A 15039-nucleotide genomic window follows, 5' to 3' on the forward strand; every position below is an offset into this window, starting at 1 on the left:
CTATGTATATATCTATATATAGATATATGTCTATCTATATGTCTATCTGTCAATATGTCTATATTGTCTTACTAGTTGAAGCTCAGCGGTGGTGACCTAGAGGTCATGTGACTGTGGTGTAGTTCATTTATATATAGCATTAGCTTTTTACTTATGGTGATTCCATTTACATTTCAAAAATCATAAAAGTGGTGTTCATTAGTGAAGATTATAAAACATTAATATTACAATGTGTATTCCCAACACCAATAATAATACCACAATAATAAATGATTATTAATTACATGAATAATAACTATTATTGTTATTATAATAGCCTACTAACCTGCATATTTGCATTGATTATAATGAACTGAACAGGCACTTTCTACTCAGAAATCAGAAATTCTTTATTGATCCCCGGGGGGAAATTATACAATGTATACAATACACAATATACTCCTCAGTGTTTCTGCATTGAGAAACCAGTGCATACCACTTCCTGTTTCCAGCTATGGCTTTCACTAAATCGCAACGCGCCCAAAGTTTTTAATTTGTCACATTATCTGTCCAGTGCTAGTAACATTACCGTTGTGTTTTTGTTGGATCAGAAATTTGCCACAAGAAGTTGTATGCACCGGTTTAGCTGTTACCGTGACAACGTGAAAACAATTGCAAAAATCAGGGGATGCCCTATTTATTTCAGATTGTTAAGTCTATTATTGTCATTTTTTAAAGAAAGAGAAGCTTGTGTGGGCTACAAATGTCCGTTATTATTAGATTAATGAGACGATAGAAGGCACTATTAGAGTTTGTGAACTTGAGACAGGTCACAGGTAAGGTCACGATAAGGTCAATCTGTGCATGATCTTGACAACTGCGCACATGTAAGCAAACAAGCATACTCTGCTCCTCGACCTCTTCAATGAGAATCCAGACAGGTAAGACATCCACCAGTCAGTCCCGAGTGATTAAAATGAGGAGTGGATTATTGATACATGTAGTAGGATGGAAATGCGACATGTTTAGTTTTTATGTGGAAACAGACACCGCCCCTAATTTTTGTTTATTATTGTACTAATCAAACACTAACACTTTGACACTTTGTCTGAATTTAAGGGTAATACTCCTCCATAACAGTAGATGGTGCTCTGATGCCTCTGTGGATCCAGTAGGGAAACGTGTTAATTACCAGCTCTGCTCGTGCACAGCTCAGAAATAAACATGCTGTGGCTGGAGCAAGAAGCTAACTTTGGTCCTCTCTCCCATTAATCCACAGCTAAGCTGATATTTGACTACACAGTGCTCTTCAGCCTGTGTAACCCTTGCTACCGGCCTAGATTTCCCCTAGGTCTGGTGCCAGTAACATACACAGCCATTTTGTCAGCTGCCTGTGATTTTTTTGAGACATTATATTGTCAGTCAGAGTACATGCTCATATTTCTATGGGAACAAGTACACAAAAGTAGTCCACACACATTCTGTAGTTCTGAGTCAAGTCTTGTGTATTGAATTGTTGGATTAATGGATTTATTGACATTATTTAATGTCCATTGTATTATTATTATTATTATTATTATTATCATTCCTGTGTAATACGTTGTATTTATTGAGTATACTATTTATTTTTTCTAATTATAAACACTCAGCCCTCAAAATCATTATGGATGAATTTCTCAAAAGTCTGATAAATAAAACTTTGCTTAAAGGCAGCTGCTGTTTTATCATCATCATCATCATCATCAATGTTATTAGTTCCTCAAGGATCTCGTTGTTTTAAGGTTAGTTTCTTCTCTATGACACCCATATGACATATGACACCCCGTCTCACACCTGCCTTCTGAATTCTGAATACAGTTTGATGACTCTCAGGTCTGTATCAGGTCTGGACTTGGACTCTTATTGTAGTTAAAGCTGCTGCTGAATCACTGCATATGACGGAGTTGTTTCCCATAATATTTGCAGCGTCTCTGCTGTGAATACTGACCTCTGATCTGAAATGTCTGTTTTTGATTCTTAATTCAGGTATGGTTCCTTTGATCCATCTGTATAAATCTGTAAATACAAACTTCATTCTTGTTGCAGACTCGATCTCCTGATTTCTTTCTTTTATTATTAATTATCATAATTATTATTATGTATGCATAGATCAACTTCAGGTTCTGGGATCAGCCATGATGGCACAACTGACCAACAGACATTAACATTAATTATTTCCAAATTTTATTATTTAGGTCCTTCTCGCTCTTCACAAGCGTTCCCAGTGTTGATCTAACAGACATTGTTATGTCCATGTCCTTTTATTTTCATCAAGAAATTCAACCCAAGTTTATATTCAACACTTCTGTCAACAGGGCAGGTACTGGAATAGTGTGAAATGCCCCGCTATGTATTTTCAGGGCTTTAGTTTGTATTATATCCAGTTTTTTAATCACTGTAGGAGCTGCTGATCCGTAAACCGTGCATCCATAACCAATAACTGATCTAATCATTGCTCTGTTTATCATTATGACTTACTCTCTGTCAGCCTCATAGTCCTGTGCACTGTCCATGTCACCCTTTCATCAAAAGGTTTTAATATATATGACATAAATATATGTATATTTTTATATCATATATATATTAAAACCTTTTCTCTGATTTCTTTTCATATCATGTATTTTGTTTTGTCTATGGATATCATTGGTCCACTCAGTCACTTTGAATCGCTCTTTGAATTTCTTGATTTGCTGCAGCTTTCTTGGTATCAGTGTCTAGATTCAGGATAGCGTCCATAGTTGAGCGCCGCCAGCATCTGTTCTGATGTGTCTGTTCCCATTTGTTCCATTATTTTACATAATACAGAGGTCAGGGCAACGGTCCAGTGAGAAACAGGGTTATTGGGCTCCTTCCCGGGTTTCAAAGTTACAATTGTTACAGCATGTTTCCAACAAATCTCCCACACGTTATTGATTAGGGTTAACACCAGCCCTCCAGTGTGTGTAATAGTTGATATCCCAGTCCATCTCTACCTGTGGTATCTTTGCCTTGATAGCTCTTTAATTCCTCTAATGAAAAACACATTGACAGTAATTATTCATTTGTCATTTCTTCTGTTTGCCTAATGTTTCCTCTCCTCATATTTTCCTCACTTACATAGTTTGAACTATGAATTGTTTGGAACTCTTTTGCCAACATTGGCTTTTCCTATATTTTACAGCCTCAACACTTTTTTTTGGGGGGGGGGGCAGGACTTCGTAAATACTGCTGTCATTCTGCAAACTAAATTCCAGATCTTTTTTATTAGCTTTGGCTCTAAATCACTTGTATTCAATAACACAGCTATCAAGCGGATGTCTTTTTAACTTTTAACTTTTCTGGCTCGGACTTCAGAGTTAGATCCCTCATTCCACCACGGGACCATTGTGCCTCTTTGGGGATTTGTTTTCTTGCAGCTCATCATATTACTTAGTTTCTGCATTCACATTATTCTCAAATTCTATTTACGCCCCTTAAAATTAAGCCTCAAGGAGAAGTTGATTGGTTCCTCAATTAAGTATTATTAATTATTGGCACATGATCACTTCCCACCCACGGATTAATGTCAATTCTGCTGAAGTAATTGTGGTATCTAATAGAGGATGAAATTGCCCGGCTAGTTTTAATCCATGTTGGTCAGCCATTATTTAATATGACTAGATTGTTTTTCTCTCTCTTCTTACTTCCCCATAGTTTATTACTACTGGTAACTTAATCTTATCCATCACTTCCTGAAAATAACTTAATGCAGGGGTTATACTAATGAATAATGGTGATTTTCCCCGGATCGGTCCAGGCCTCTATTGCTACACACTCCATTTCTAATAATGATGATGATGATGATGATGGCTGTCATCTTTTTACCTCACCTGTCGTTCTGATGTAACACTGGTGGTCTTTAAGTAACACACGTCGTCCAGATGTTTTTATGAGAAACTTTATCACAAACTTTACTAAACAGCATCAGACTGAACACATAAAATATATTGTTTAACCCACAATGCACTGCCCTCCGTCACTGTTAGAGCGGCAGTGGTGGAGCGTCGTCTCTGGACGGACTGAAGGAGTCGATCTCTTTGACGATCCTTTCAGCGATGGTTCTGCTGTTGGCAGCGATGATTCTTCTGGACATCAGGTCCACCGCTCCTCCTGAACACAGACCACATAGTAAACACTTGGCAGCAGACTGAATGTCTCAACGTCAATCTCTCTATTTGAATCATCAGCAGAAACACGGAGCTTCTGTTTGAGCATGTTTACCCTCCACGTCCATCAGGACTCCTCCGGCCTCGGAGACGATCAGTGAGCTGGCAGCAACATCCCACACGTGGATCCCAATCTCATAATACGCTTCAACACAACCAGATGCCACCAGACACATGTTGATCGCTGCAGTTCCTGCACCACGCACCCTGGAAACATGCATATACTGTTAAAACTACACATTTACATTACAATATCAGTAGTATTACTGCAGTATCAGTAGTATTACCCGTGAACAGGGATGCAGAGGATGTTCTTCAGGCTAGAGAAGATTTTGTCAACAGCTTCAGGGTCTCTGCTGGATCCAAACTCTGTGGCGATAATCGACTGTTTAATGTCTGACAGAAAAAAAGGACAGGTTAAATTCTGATTGGCTCAGAGCATCATGACATCATATTCTGTTACTGCACGTTTTTGTTGTGCCAAGTTATAACTTGTATTAACAGAGATCAGTACTTTAAACAGTTACTTGTCTCAGAAAGTCTCATTCAGACTCAGATCTCTTCACACCTGCACCACTCTGTTCCTGCTCCAGACATTTTAAACATGTTGTTTTAAAGAGGAACAGAGAGGTCTGGAGTGGAATGAGGACTATCACGGGTTACAGGCCGAGCAACAACAGAGGAGCTGAAGGCAGTGTGGACCGGGCCAACGAACTGAATCTGTTTTTCAACAGATTTGACTCTGTGGGCCCTGCTCAACCCCCCCATGACTCTTCTGCTGTCTGCCTCCAACCTTCACCTATTCCACTCCCCCTCCCCCTCCGGCTCCTCACAGCCCCCCACCCCCCTTTGAAAGCTTTCCTCACACCTCGTTCCCCAGTCCCCAGGCTGACGGCACTCTTCAACCTGATGACTCCACCCCTCCCCCACCGGTCACCTCTACAATGTGCTTCACTGCCGACCATGTTAGAAGACAGCTGAGGAGACTCCACTCCAGCAAGGCTGCAGGCCCCGATGGTGTCAGCCCCAGGGTGCTTAAAGCCTGTGCCCCCCAGCTATGTGGAGTACTTCACCACGTCTTCAACATGAGCCTGAGTCTTCAGAGGGTCCCCGTGCTGTGGAAGACGTCCTGCCTCGTTCCTGTGCCAAAGACGCCGCGACCCAGTGGCTCCAAGGACTACAGACCCGTGGCACTGACCTCCCACATCATGAAGACCCTGGAGAGACTCGTCCTAGAGCAGCTCCGGCCCTTGGTCAAGCCACACTTGGACCCCCTTCAGTTCGCCTATCAGCCCCGACTTGGAGTGGAGGATGCCATCATCTACCTGCTCAACTGCGTCTACGCCCACCTGGATAAGCCGGCGAGCACTGTGAGAGTCATGTTTTTTTGACTTCTCCAGTGCGTTCAACACCATCCGTCCGGCTCTACTGGGTGAGAAGCTGACGGAGTTGCAGGTGGATGCCCCCCTCGTGTCCTGGATTGTCAACTACCTGACTGGCAGACCACAGTATGTGCGCTTACAACACTGTGTGTCAGACAGAGTGGTCAGCAACACCGGGGCCCCGCAGGGGACTGTCCTCTCCCCCTTCCTCTTCACCGTCTACACCACGGACTTCAGCTACTGCACAGAGACCTGCCATCTTCAGAAGTTTTCTGACGACTCAGCAATAGTTGGATGTATCAGTAAGGGTGATGAGGAGGAGTAAAGGGCTGCTGTGGACAACTTTGTCACATGGTGTGAGCAGAACCACCTGCAGCTCAACGTGACAAAGACAAAGGAACTGACTGTTGATCTGAGGAGGACCAAGGCGCAGATGACCCCTGTTTCCATCCAGGGGGTCAGTGTGGACATTGTAGAGGATTACAAGTACCTGGGAGTTCACATAGACAATAAACTGGACCGGGTAAAGAACACTAATGCCCTCTACAGGAAGGGCCAGAGCCGTCTCTACTTTCTGAGGCAGCTGAGGTCCTTCAACATCTGCCGGACTATGCTGAGGATGTTCTATGAGTCTGTGGTGGCCAGTGCTATCCTCTATGCTGTTGCATGCTGGGGCAGCAGGCTGAGTGTGGCGGACTCCAACAGACTCAACAAACTGATCCGCAAGGCCAGTGACGCACCCAGTACCCGGAAAAACTGGAAAAGGGGGGGTGGCCTCACACTAAGATTTAGCCATGACTTCAGCTTCAAGCTGATTGTAAAGGCAGATTTCAAGCTAGAGTCAAAAATTCAGTTATCAAAACAAAATTCTGAGATTTTGTGTACTTCATCTAGACAACATAGAGATGTTTGTAATTAATTTTTACAAAGACTGATTGCTCCATAAGCAACAAACTGATGTTTAAAGATGCTCTATTTCCATTGACTGCAATGTTAATGTGAGGATAGAATTCAAAATGCTGTCAAAAATTCAGTTTTTGAGACATAATTCTGAAATTTACCACACTACATCTACTGTGACATCAAAATATTGTCATTTATTTTCATGAACATCAGAGACTTATTTAGTGAGAATTCGCAATATCTGTTTACAGTACTGTTTAGAGTAAAACAGGCTCCATTTTTGATCATTCAAAAATCTGTCCGGATCGTCTGTGGAGGGCAGTCAGCAGCTGGAGAGTAGCAAGGTTGTTATCAATTGAGCAAAACATGTGGGAGGAGATAGGTTTAATTAGTTTCACAGTTTTTGAGAAAAACAGTGATGGACTTCATAATTGCTGCCAGCTCAAAGCGTCTGAACACTTCTGCTCAAATGGGCCAAAATTTTGGTGAAGGTCGCAAAGTTGTGGCACGTGAGATTGATTTGTTAGGAAGTTTTAAACTTGAGACGGTTGCTGTAGCGCTACCATCAAGACTATTAGCACACAATGCCAGTCAACGAAGTTTGGCATGGGACTGGACCTATGTGCAAAGTTTCGTTTATTTTCATGCATGGGAAGGAAGATTTCCTGGTAGGAAGAAGAAGAATAGCATTGGCAGCAGAACTATGAATTATTCAAAGCTACGTTAGTGGAAATGAGCATAATAGGTCCCCTTTAAATACAACACTCAATGATTTCGGTTGTTGCTTTTAATCATCATCTCTTCATTACATTATGTCTTTGCATTAAACTGGATTTTCGGATATTGATCCGTCCTTATGACTTATTGATGATTCAATTATTTGTGTTGTTATTGATTACTGACCTTTCTGGTCAGAAACCTGCAGTGGCTCTCCGTTACAGAAAGCTCCCTTTCCCTTCCTTGCAGTGAACATCTTATCTTCAAGACAACTGTAGACCACACCAAACTCCATCTGATGGAAGACAGGGAGTGGTACGACAACTGTAGACCACTAGGTAGAAGGTCATACTATAGAACATCATAGTATAGTTGGTCATCGTATACTGGGGTACAGTAAAGTGGGTCATAGTATAGTAGGGTACAGTATAGTAGGTCATAGTATACTAGGGTACAATATAGTAGGTCAAAGTATAGTAGGGTACAGCATAGTAGGTCATAGTATACTAGGGTACAGTATAATAGGTCAAAGTATACTAGGGTACAGTATAGTAGGTCATAGTATAGTAGGGTACAGTATAGTGGGTCATAGTATAGTAGGGTACATTATAGTGGGTCATAGTATAGTAGGGTATAGTACAGTAGGTCATAGTATATTAGGGCACAGTATACTAAGGTACAGTATAGTAGGTGATAGTAGAGTAGGGTACAGCATAGTGGGTTTTAGTATAGTATACTAGGGTACAGCATAGTGGGTCATAGTATAGTACAGTAGGGTACAGCATAGTAGGTCATAGTATACTAGGGTACAGTATAGTAGGTCATAGTATAGTAGGGTACAGTATAGTGGGTCATAGTATAGTAGGGTACATTATAGTGGGTCATAGTATAGTAGGGTATAGTACAGTAGGTCATAGTATATTAGGGCACAGTATACTAAGGTACAGTATAGTAGGTGATAGTAGAGTAGGGTACAGCATAGTGGGTTTTAGTATAGTATAGTAGGGTACAGTATAATAGGTCATGGTATAGTAGGTGATAGTAGAGTAGGTTACAGCATAGTGGGTCATAGTATAGTACAGTAGGGTACAGTATAATAGGTCATAGTATACTAGGGTAAAGTATAGTAGGTCATAGTATAGTAGGGTACAGTAAACCAAGGTACAGTATAGTAGATCATAGTGTACTAGGGTACAGTAAACTAAGGTACAGTATAGTATGTCATACTATACTAAGGTACAGTATCGAAGGTCACAGTATACTAAGGTACAGTATAGTAGGTCATAGTATAGTAGGGTACAGTATAGTAGGTCATAGTATACTAGGGTACAGTATAGTAGCTCATAGTATAGTAGGGTACAGTATAGTGGGTCTTAGTATAGTAGGGTACAGTATAGATCATAGTATACTAGGGTACAGTATAGTAGGTCATAGTATAGTAGGGCACAGTAAACCAAGGTACAGTATAGTAGGTCATAGTATAGTAGAGTACAGTATAGAAGGTCATAGTATACTAAGGTACAGTATAGTAGGTCATAGTATACTAGGGTACAGTATAGTAGGTCATAGTATGCTAAGGTAGTATAGTACGTCATAGTATACTAGGGTACAGTAAACAAAGGTACAGTATAGTAGGTCATAGTATACTAAGGTGCAGTATAGAAGGTCATAGTATAGTAGGGTACAGTATAGTAGCTCATAGTATAGTAGGGTACAGTATAGTGGGTCTTAGTATAGTAGGGTACAGTATAGTAGGTCATAGTATAGTAGAGTACAGTATAGAAGGTCATAGTATACTAAGGTACAGTATAGTAGGTCATAGTATAGTAGGGTACAGTATAGTAGGTCATAGTATACTAGGGTACAGTATAGTAGGTCATAGTATACTAAGGTACAGTATACTAGGGTACAGTATAGTGGGTCATGAAGTGAGACTGTGGTGAACTGAACTCACCTGTTTGTTGACAGAGAATCCGATGGAAACAGCAACAAAAGGAAATCTGTGAAAGAGCCATTACAGTAATTAATGGATGTTATTGAAGTTCAGTGTGTGTTGTTAATTAGTATTACTTATTAGCACTGTCAGGGGGGTTAGGGTTGTCATAGTCTCACATCTCCACACTTGGGAGAAAGGTTTGAAGGTGTTGAATGTTTCAAAATAAACTTTTCACCTGGATTGTATCAAGGTGGACATAGAAATGTCCAAAGCTGGACACACAAAACCAAAACTATCTGACTGGAGACAAACAACACTGTTTGAGGGAAGACAGGGAATGTGTTCATACGTATCTGGATGAACTAACTGATTATACTATGAGGAAACTTCTATGATTCATTTGACAGTAGAAACTGAAGTGATGATGTCAGTGTGTGTTTGATAAAGACTGTCTCTGATGATGACATGATAATGTCAGCGTATTTTAATAAATGTATGTTTCATAAAAAAAACTCACGCGTGAACAAAGTTGGTCGTCCCGTCGATGGGGTCAATGATCCAGGTGGGACCATCAGTCAGGACACAAGCTTCACCTGCAGCCACAGACTCCTCCCCTATGAACCTGACACACACGCACGCACACACACACACACACACACACACACACACACACACACACACACACACACACACACAGACAGACACACAGACTAATGACAAACGCTATCATCTGTATCATCTTAAATTCTAAAAAGGTCTGACTTCAGACTTCAGGAAGAGCGCAGCCCCACCCGCCCCCATCACCCTGTGTGACTCTCCAGTGGACACTGTGGAGTCCTTCCGTTTCCTGGGCTCCATCATCAGCCAGGACCTCCGGTGGGAGCTGAACATCAGCTCCCTCATCAAGAAAGCCCAACAGAGGATGTACTTCCTGAGGCAGCTGAGGAAGTTTAACCTGCCACAAACAATGCTGGTTCACTTCTACACTGCCATCATAGAGTCCATCCTCACCTCCTCCATCACCGTCTGGTACGCTGCTGCCTCCACCAAGGACAGACGCAGACTACAGCGTATCATCTGCTCTGCAGAGAGGGTGATCGCCTGCAACCTCCCATCTCTTCAGGACCTGTACTCCTCCAGGACCCTGAGGAGAGCATGGAAGATCGCTGCCGACCCCTCCCACCCCGGACACCATCTGTTCGACCCCCTCCCCTCTGGCAGGAGGCTGCGGTCCATCAGGACCAAAACCTCCCGCCACAAAAACAGTTTCTTCCCCTCTGCAGTCAACCTGAAGAACTTACATTGACCCCCCCCGAACACAAACACTACTTATACGTTATATTAACGTACATCACCCCTGTTCCCCCTGCGTTACATTAACGCACCCACCCCCTACTGGACACTTTACCTGGACACTTTACTTTATTCTGGTCACTGCACTGTTGTTATTTATCTTATCTTATTTTTATTCTTATTTTAGCTTTTATATTCTACTTATTTGTTATCAAAACAATAGCACCTTCAGACCACAGCAAATTCCTTGTAATGTATGTTACTTGGCAAAAAACAGTTTCTGATTCTGATTCTGAATGATCTGTTGCTTCTGTTTTTGTTGATTGATTAATGGATGAAGTGACTGATGGTTTCTAGTCTCTAGAGCAATGATATGTGATGACTCCACCCACCTCAGCACGACTGAGCAACGAAACAAACTGTCTTTAAAAAGTCCATCAGAACCAACAAACACACCAGGTACACCTGCCATGTAACACACACACACCTTCTCACCGTTTCAGTAGAGCGACCGAGCGTGTACACTTTAGTTAGTAGTTCTATGTTCATTCACACAAACATACCTTAGGTTGAGATGCGGTGCAGACTCACCCCGCCATCACGCATCAACAAGTTTGCAAAACAGCAAAAACAACATTTCTCTCTCTTAAATAGGAAGTGCTGGCGCACTTTCATGGTCATGTGAACGACATAATTATGTTTCTTGTTTATAATATTAATTTTTGTTGCAAATCACTCGTTTTGAATGAAGGAAAATGTTCATGAAAATAAAAATAATTCTTATTTGAAATATATTTAAGAAGTTTAAGAAGCTGTAAATGCTTTATCTGTTAGGAAAATGTGTTAATTGTATTTTTTTTCTTTTTATTAATTATTGTTCTTTAACTAATCATTAAGCCTAGTGGGAGGGGCTACGGGTTTAAAGGGACTGCCTTGGCCCTGGTGGTGTCAGTCTTGCCTTGGTTACAGAGAAGGTAACATATTGAACTTTGAGATTTTATCGAATTGTATCTTTTCTTTTCTTTGAAGATATCCGAGTTATTGAGGAACTCTCTTTTTGTATTATTCTGTAATCCTGTATGTAGAGTTTGTTTTGTTTGTTTTTCATCTTTTTAAAATTCTCACTGTTTGCACCATGAGTCAGCACAATAAATCACATATTTTCACAATATTTTCCAGCTAGGCCTGCATTTGTCCAATATTCAACAGTTGAAACAGAACCCCGCGACAAAGACTAGTTTTAGTCAAAACGTGGAACATGTTAATAATGTTGTCCTCGTTGTTTCTGATTTGTTTTATTTTATCTGGAACTTTATTTGTACACATGCTGTTTGTTTGGACTCATTTTGTTGCAAACAAACATTTCTTCAGAGACAGTATTGATCTGTGGAACTAATCAACTATCAATAACACAAACACAATGAGGGAGGCGGAGCTTCTTACCTGTGTGAGGGGAATTTCTCCTTCACTGATTGGATGATGAGTTGCTCCACTTTCTGGTCGGTCTGTGTCACCAAATCAACTGGTGAACTCTTCGTCATCACCTTCCTGTCATCCTGCAGAGCCTCACGCACCACCTGATCAATACACACATCAATACACCTGATCAATGCACACATGAACACACTCCACCACAGACTGTATATAAAGATGGCCGACGCGTCTCCACCACAGACTGTATATAAAGATGGCTGACGTGTCTCCACAGACTGTATATAAAAGATGTCCGACACGTCTCTACAGTAGACTGTATGTAAAGATGGCCGACGTGTCTCCACAGACTGTATATAAAGATGGCCGACGCGTCTCCACCACAGACTGTATATAAAGATGGCCGACGCATCTCCACAGACTGTATATAAAGATGGCCGACGCGTCTCCTCTTCCTCCAACTGTACAAAAATGAAGCCAAACTCTCCCGGATACGGCCGCTGCCATTTAGCGCTGGTGACATCATTTGGAGCCAGAGTCTGCCCATACACATAACACACACACTGTAACACACACACAGTAACACACACACTGGAACACTGTAACACACACACACACACACACACACACACACAGTAACAGTAACACACCCACTGGAACACTGGAACACTGGAACACACACACACACACACACACACACACACACAGTAACAGTAACACTAACACACACACACAGTAACACTAACACACACACAGTAACACAGTAACACACACAGTGTAACACACACATACAGTAACACATACACACACAGAGTAACACATACACACACAGTAACACACACAGTGTAACACACACACACAGTGTAACACACACAGTGTAACACACACACAGTGTAACACACACAGTGTGACACACACACGCACGCACACACACACACACACACACACACACACACACACACACACACACACACAGTAAGTGGACGGTTTCCAGCTGATGCGGGCAGACAGGACTAAGGAGAGCACTAAGAGGAAAGGAGGAGGGCTGGCAGTGTTTGTTAATGATAGATGGTGTAACTCTGGGCACATCACTTTTAAAGAACAACTCTGTAGTAAGGACATTGAGCTGTTAGCCGTTAGCATGAGACCGTACTATCTACCGAGGGAATTCACGCATGTTATTGCGATAGCAAAAGTAAAAAATGTATACAATAACAATGTATATGTATGTATGTATTGCACTGTTACGTATGAATATATATGTAGTGCACTGACATTTAAAGAATAAATAATGAGGTAACAAACTAAAGAAAATAAAAAAGTAAGAGAAAATTCCCTTACCTTTCTTTCTTTCTTTCTTTCTTGTAAATTATAGTTGTTTTTCAGGTTTAGTAGCTTTTTTTATGACGGTCTTTATTGTTTTGATTTGTTATGTCTTGATTTTTCTTACTCTTACTCTACTATTGCACTATCCTATATGCTGCTGTAACAATGCAAATTTAACCCTAACCCGCTAAAGGACTAATAAAGGATTATCTCATCTCTCTTAACACACACACAGTAACACACACAGACCTCTCCGGCTCGGCGTGCCGTGGCGACAGCGTGGTCCATGGCGTTCTGCCAGAGGTCAGCCATGTTGGAAGAGCAGCTCCTTAAAAAGACTTCAGAAGAAGAATCTGTGTTTTTGAGATCTGTTTCTCTTCAACCTGCAGCGCTGTACAAAATAACATGAACACCTGACAGGTGTCACCACTGCAGCTGATTGGACAAACAGAAACTGCGGCTGAATTACTAAATAACATTAATAACATGACACTTGAGATTGATAAGAAACACATTAATAACAATCAATAAATATATATCAATAGATGTATCTTTTTTTTTTTCACCTCATCACTAAACTGCGACGTTTTTCACCTTTTTCAAAACTGCAAATCAGTTAAATGAAAACATAACTGACAGATGAATCAACAATGGGAATGATCCCATATTAATCTGATTGAATGAGTTCATATTTAATTTTGTGAGTTGATGTTTTGTTTGTTTGAGGCATCAAACTGAGAAACTCACCTGTTTCCTTTCATGAAGAGACGAACTGATGTACAACCTAATCACTTTAAATATATATATACTAACTATATTCATTTATTTCTATTTCATTTCTCTTATAATGAAGTACAGCATGTCTGTTCATTCATTCATACACTCAAACTCAACATGAAAACTGTAGTAAAAACATCACAGTATTTATTTACACACTACTCTTAAATAAGTCTGAATTTAAATATTAGAGTAAATATTAAAACATAAATTAATGTAAATACTAAATCCTGACCCTATGTCAGTGACTGCAGGTGTCCACTGGAGAACGCCGTTGAAAGCTGTTCGTAGATTTATAAATGTTCTTTGGATTATTAGATCTTTTAACCAATTTTTGGTTATTAATGAGCCGTACAACCCGACAGTACGTGATGACGTGTCAGAGAGCCATAGACCTACCGTGCTGTCCCGCCGTTTAATAAACGAAGCGGCTTTAAGACAGCAGATTTCTGAACGGAGTCTGGTGGGACAGTTGTCAAACAGTTACTTAACACTGCAGAGTTAAACTCGGTGATTTCCGACGGAGGTTTAAGGCGAAGGAAGAGCCGCTTACACCGCAACAAACATGTAAACAACAACAAAATAAAATAACATAAAACAATCTCACCTGCGGTCAGTCTGATGATAATACGCTGCTGCTGCTGCGGGTCAGCGACTCCGCACACTTCCCGGTTTCTTCTTTTTCTTCTTCTTCTTCGTGCAGCAAAGTGCTGCTGCCTCCTGCTGGTCACTCAGTGAACTACATATCACTGCAGCTTCATGGAGAACCACATTTGCTGCAGCTGCACGAGGGCCCCTGCTCTGACGGGACCGTACCGGGACTCTTCACCCCAACGCCTTCATATCTAATTGGTCCAGTCCGTTCAAAAACCCTCAATGTGTCTGTCACTGCTGTTGTTACAGTTTCAGTCTGTATGTGGATCTCCTGCAGTTTTCAAGAGTCCTGCTTTCAAAATGTTACTAAACCATTAAACCTCATTCTCAAAGATCCCCAAAGCCCTGAAACCACTCAGGGCCCTGAACCCACATCTGGGATCATTCACTGTGAACACACTCTCACTCTCTAATGCAC

At 41.1% G+C, this 15039-nt stretch overlaps 1 protein-coding gene across 1 annotated transcript; it reads right to left on the minus strand.

Annotated features, from left to right (window-relative positions):
* Window positions 1–3918: 3918 nt before the first annotated feature.
* Window positions 3919–14633, minus strand: LOC139296138 (inositol monophosphatase 1-like). Its single transcript, XM_070918459.1, has 9 exons — window positions 14575–14633; window positions 13440–13528; window positions 11877–12010; window positions 9658–9762; window positions 9159–9204; window positions 7391–7499; window positions 4490–4598; window positions 4258–4409; window positions 3919–4146 (listed from the first exon to the last, which is right to left on the minus strand). Exons 2-9 carry the CDS (start codon window positions 13500–13502, stop codon window positions 4019–4021), a joined length of 846 nt encoding a protein of 281 aa, XP_070774560.1. The 5' UTR covers window positions 13503–13528; window positions 14575–14633; the 3' UTR covers window positions 3919–4018.
* Between the last annotated feature and the right edge of the window lie 406 nt (window positions 14634–15039).

This window comes from Enoplosus armatus, chromosome 14 (assembly GCF_043641665.1).
Source record: "Enoplosus armatus isolate fEnoArm2 chromosome 14, fEnoArm2.hap1, whole genome shotgun sequence".
In the NCBI taxonomy this organism is placed as follows: domain Eukaryota; kingdom Metazoa; phylum Chordata; class Actinopteri; order Centrarchiformes; family Enoplosidae; genus Enoplosus; species Enoplosus armatus.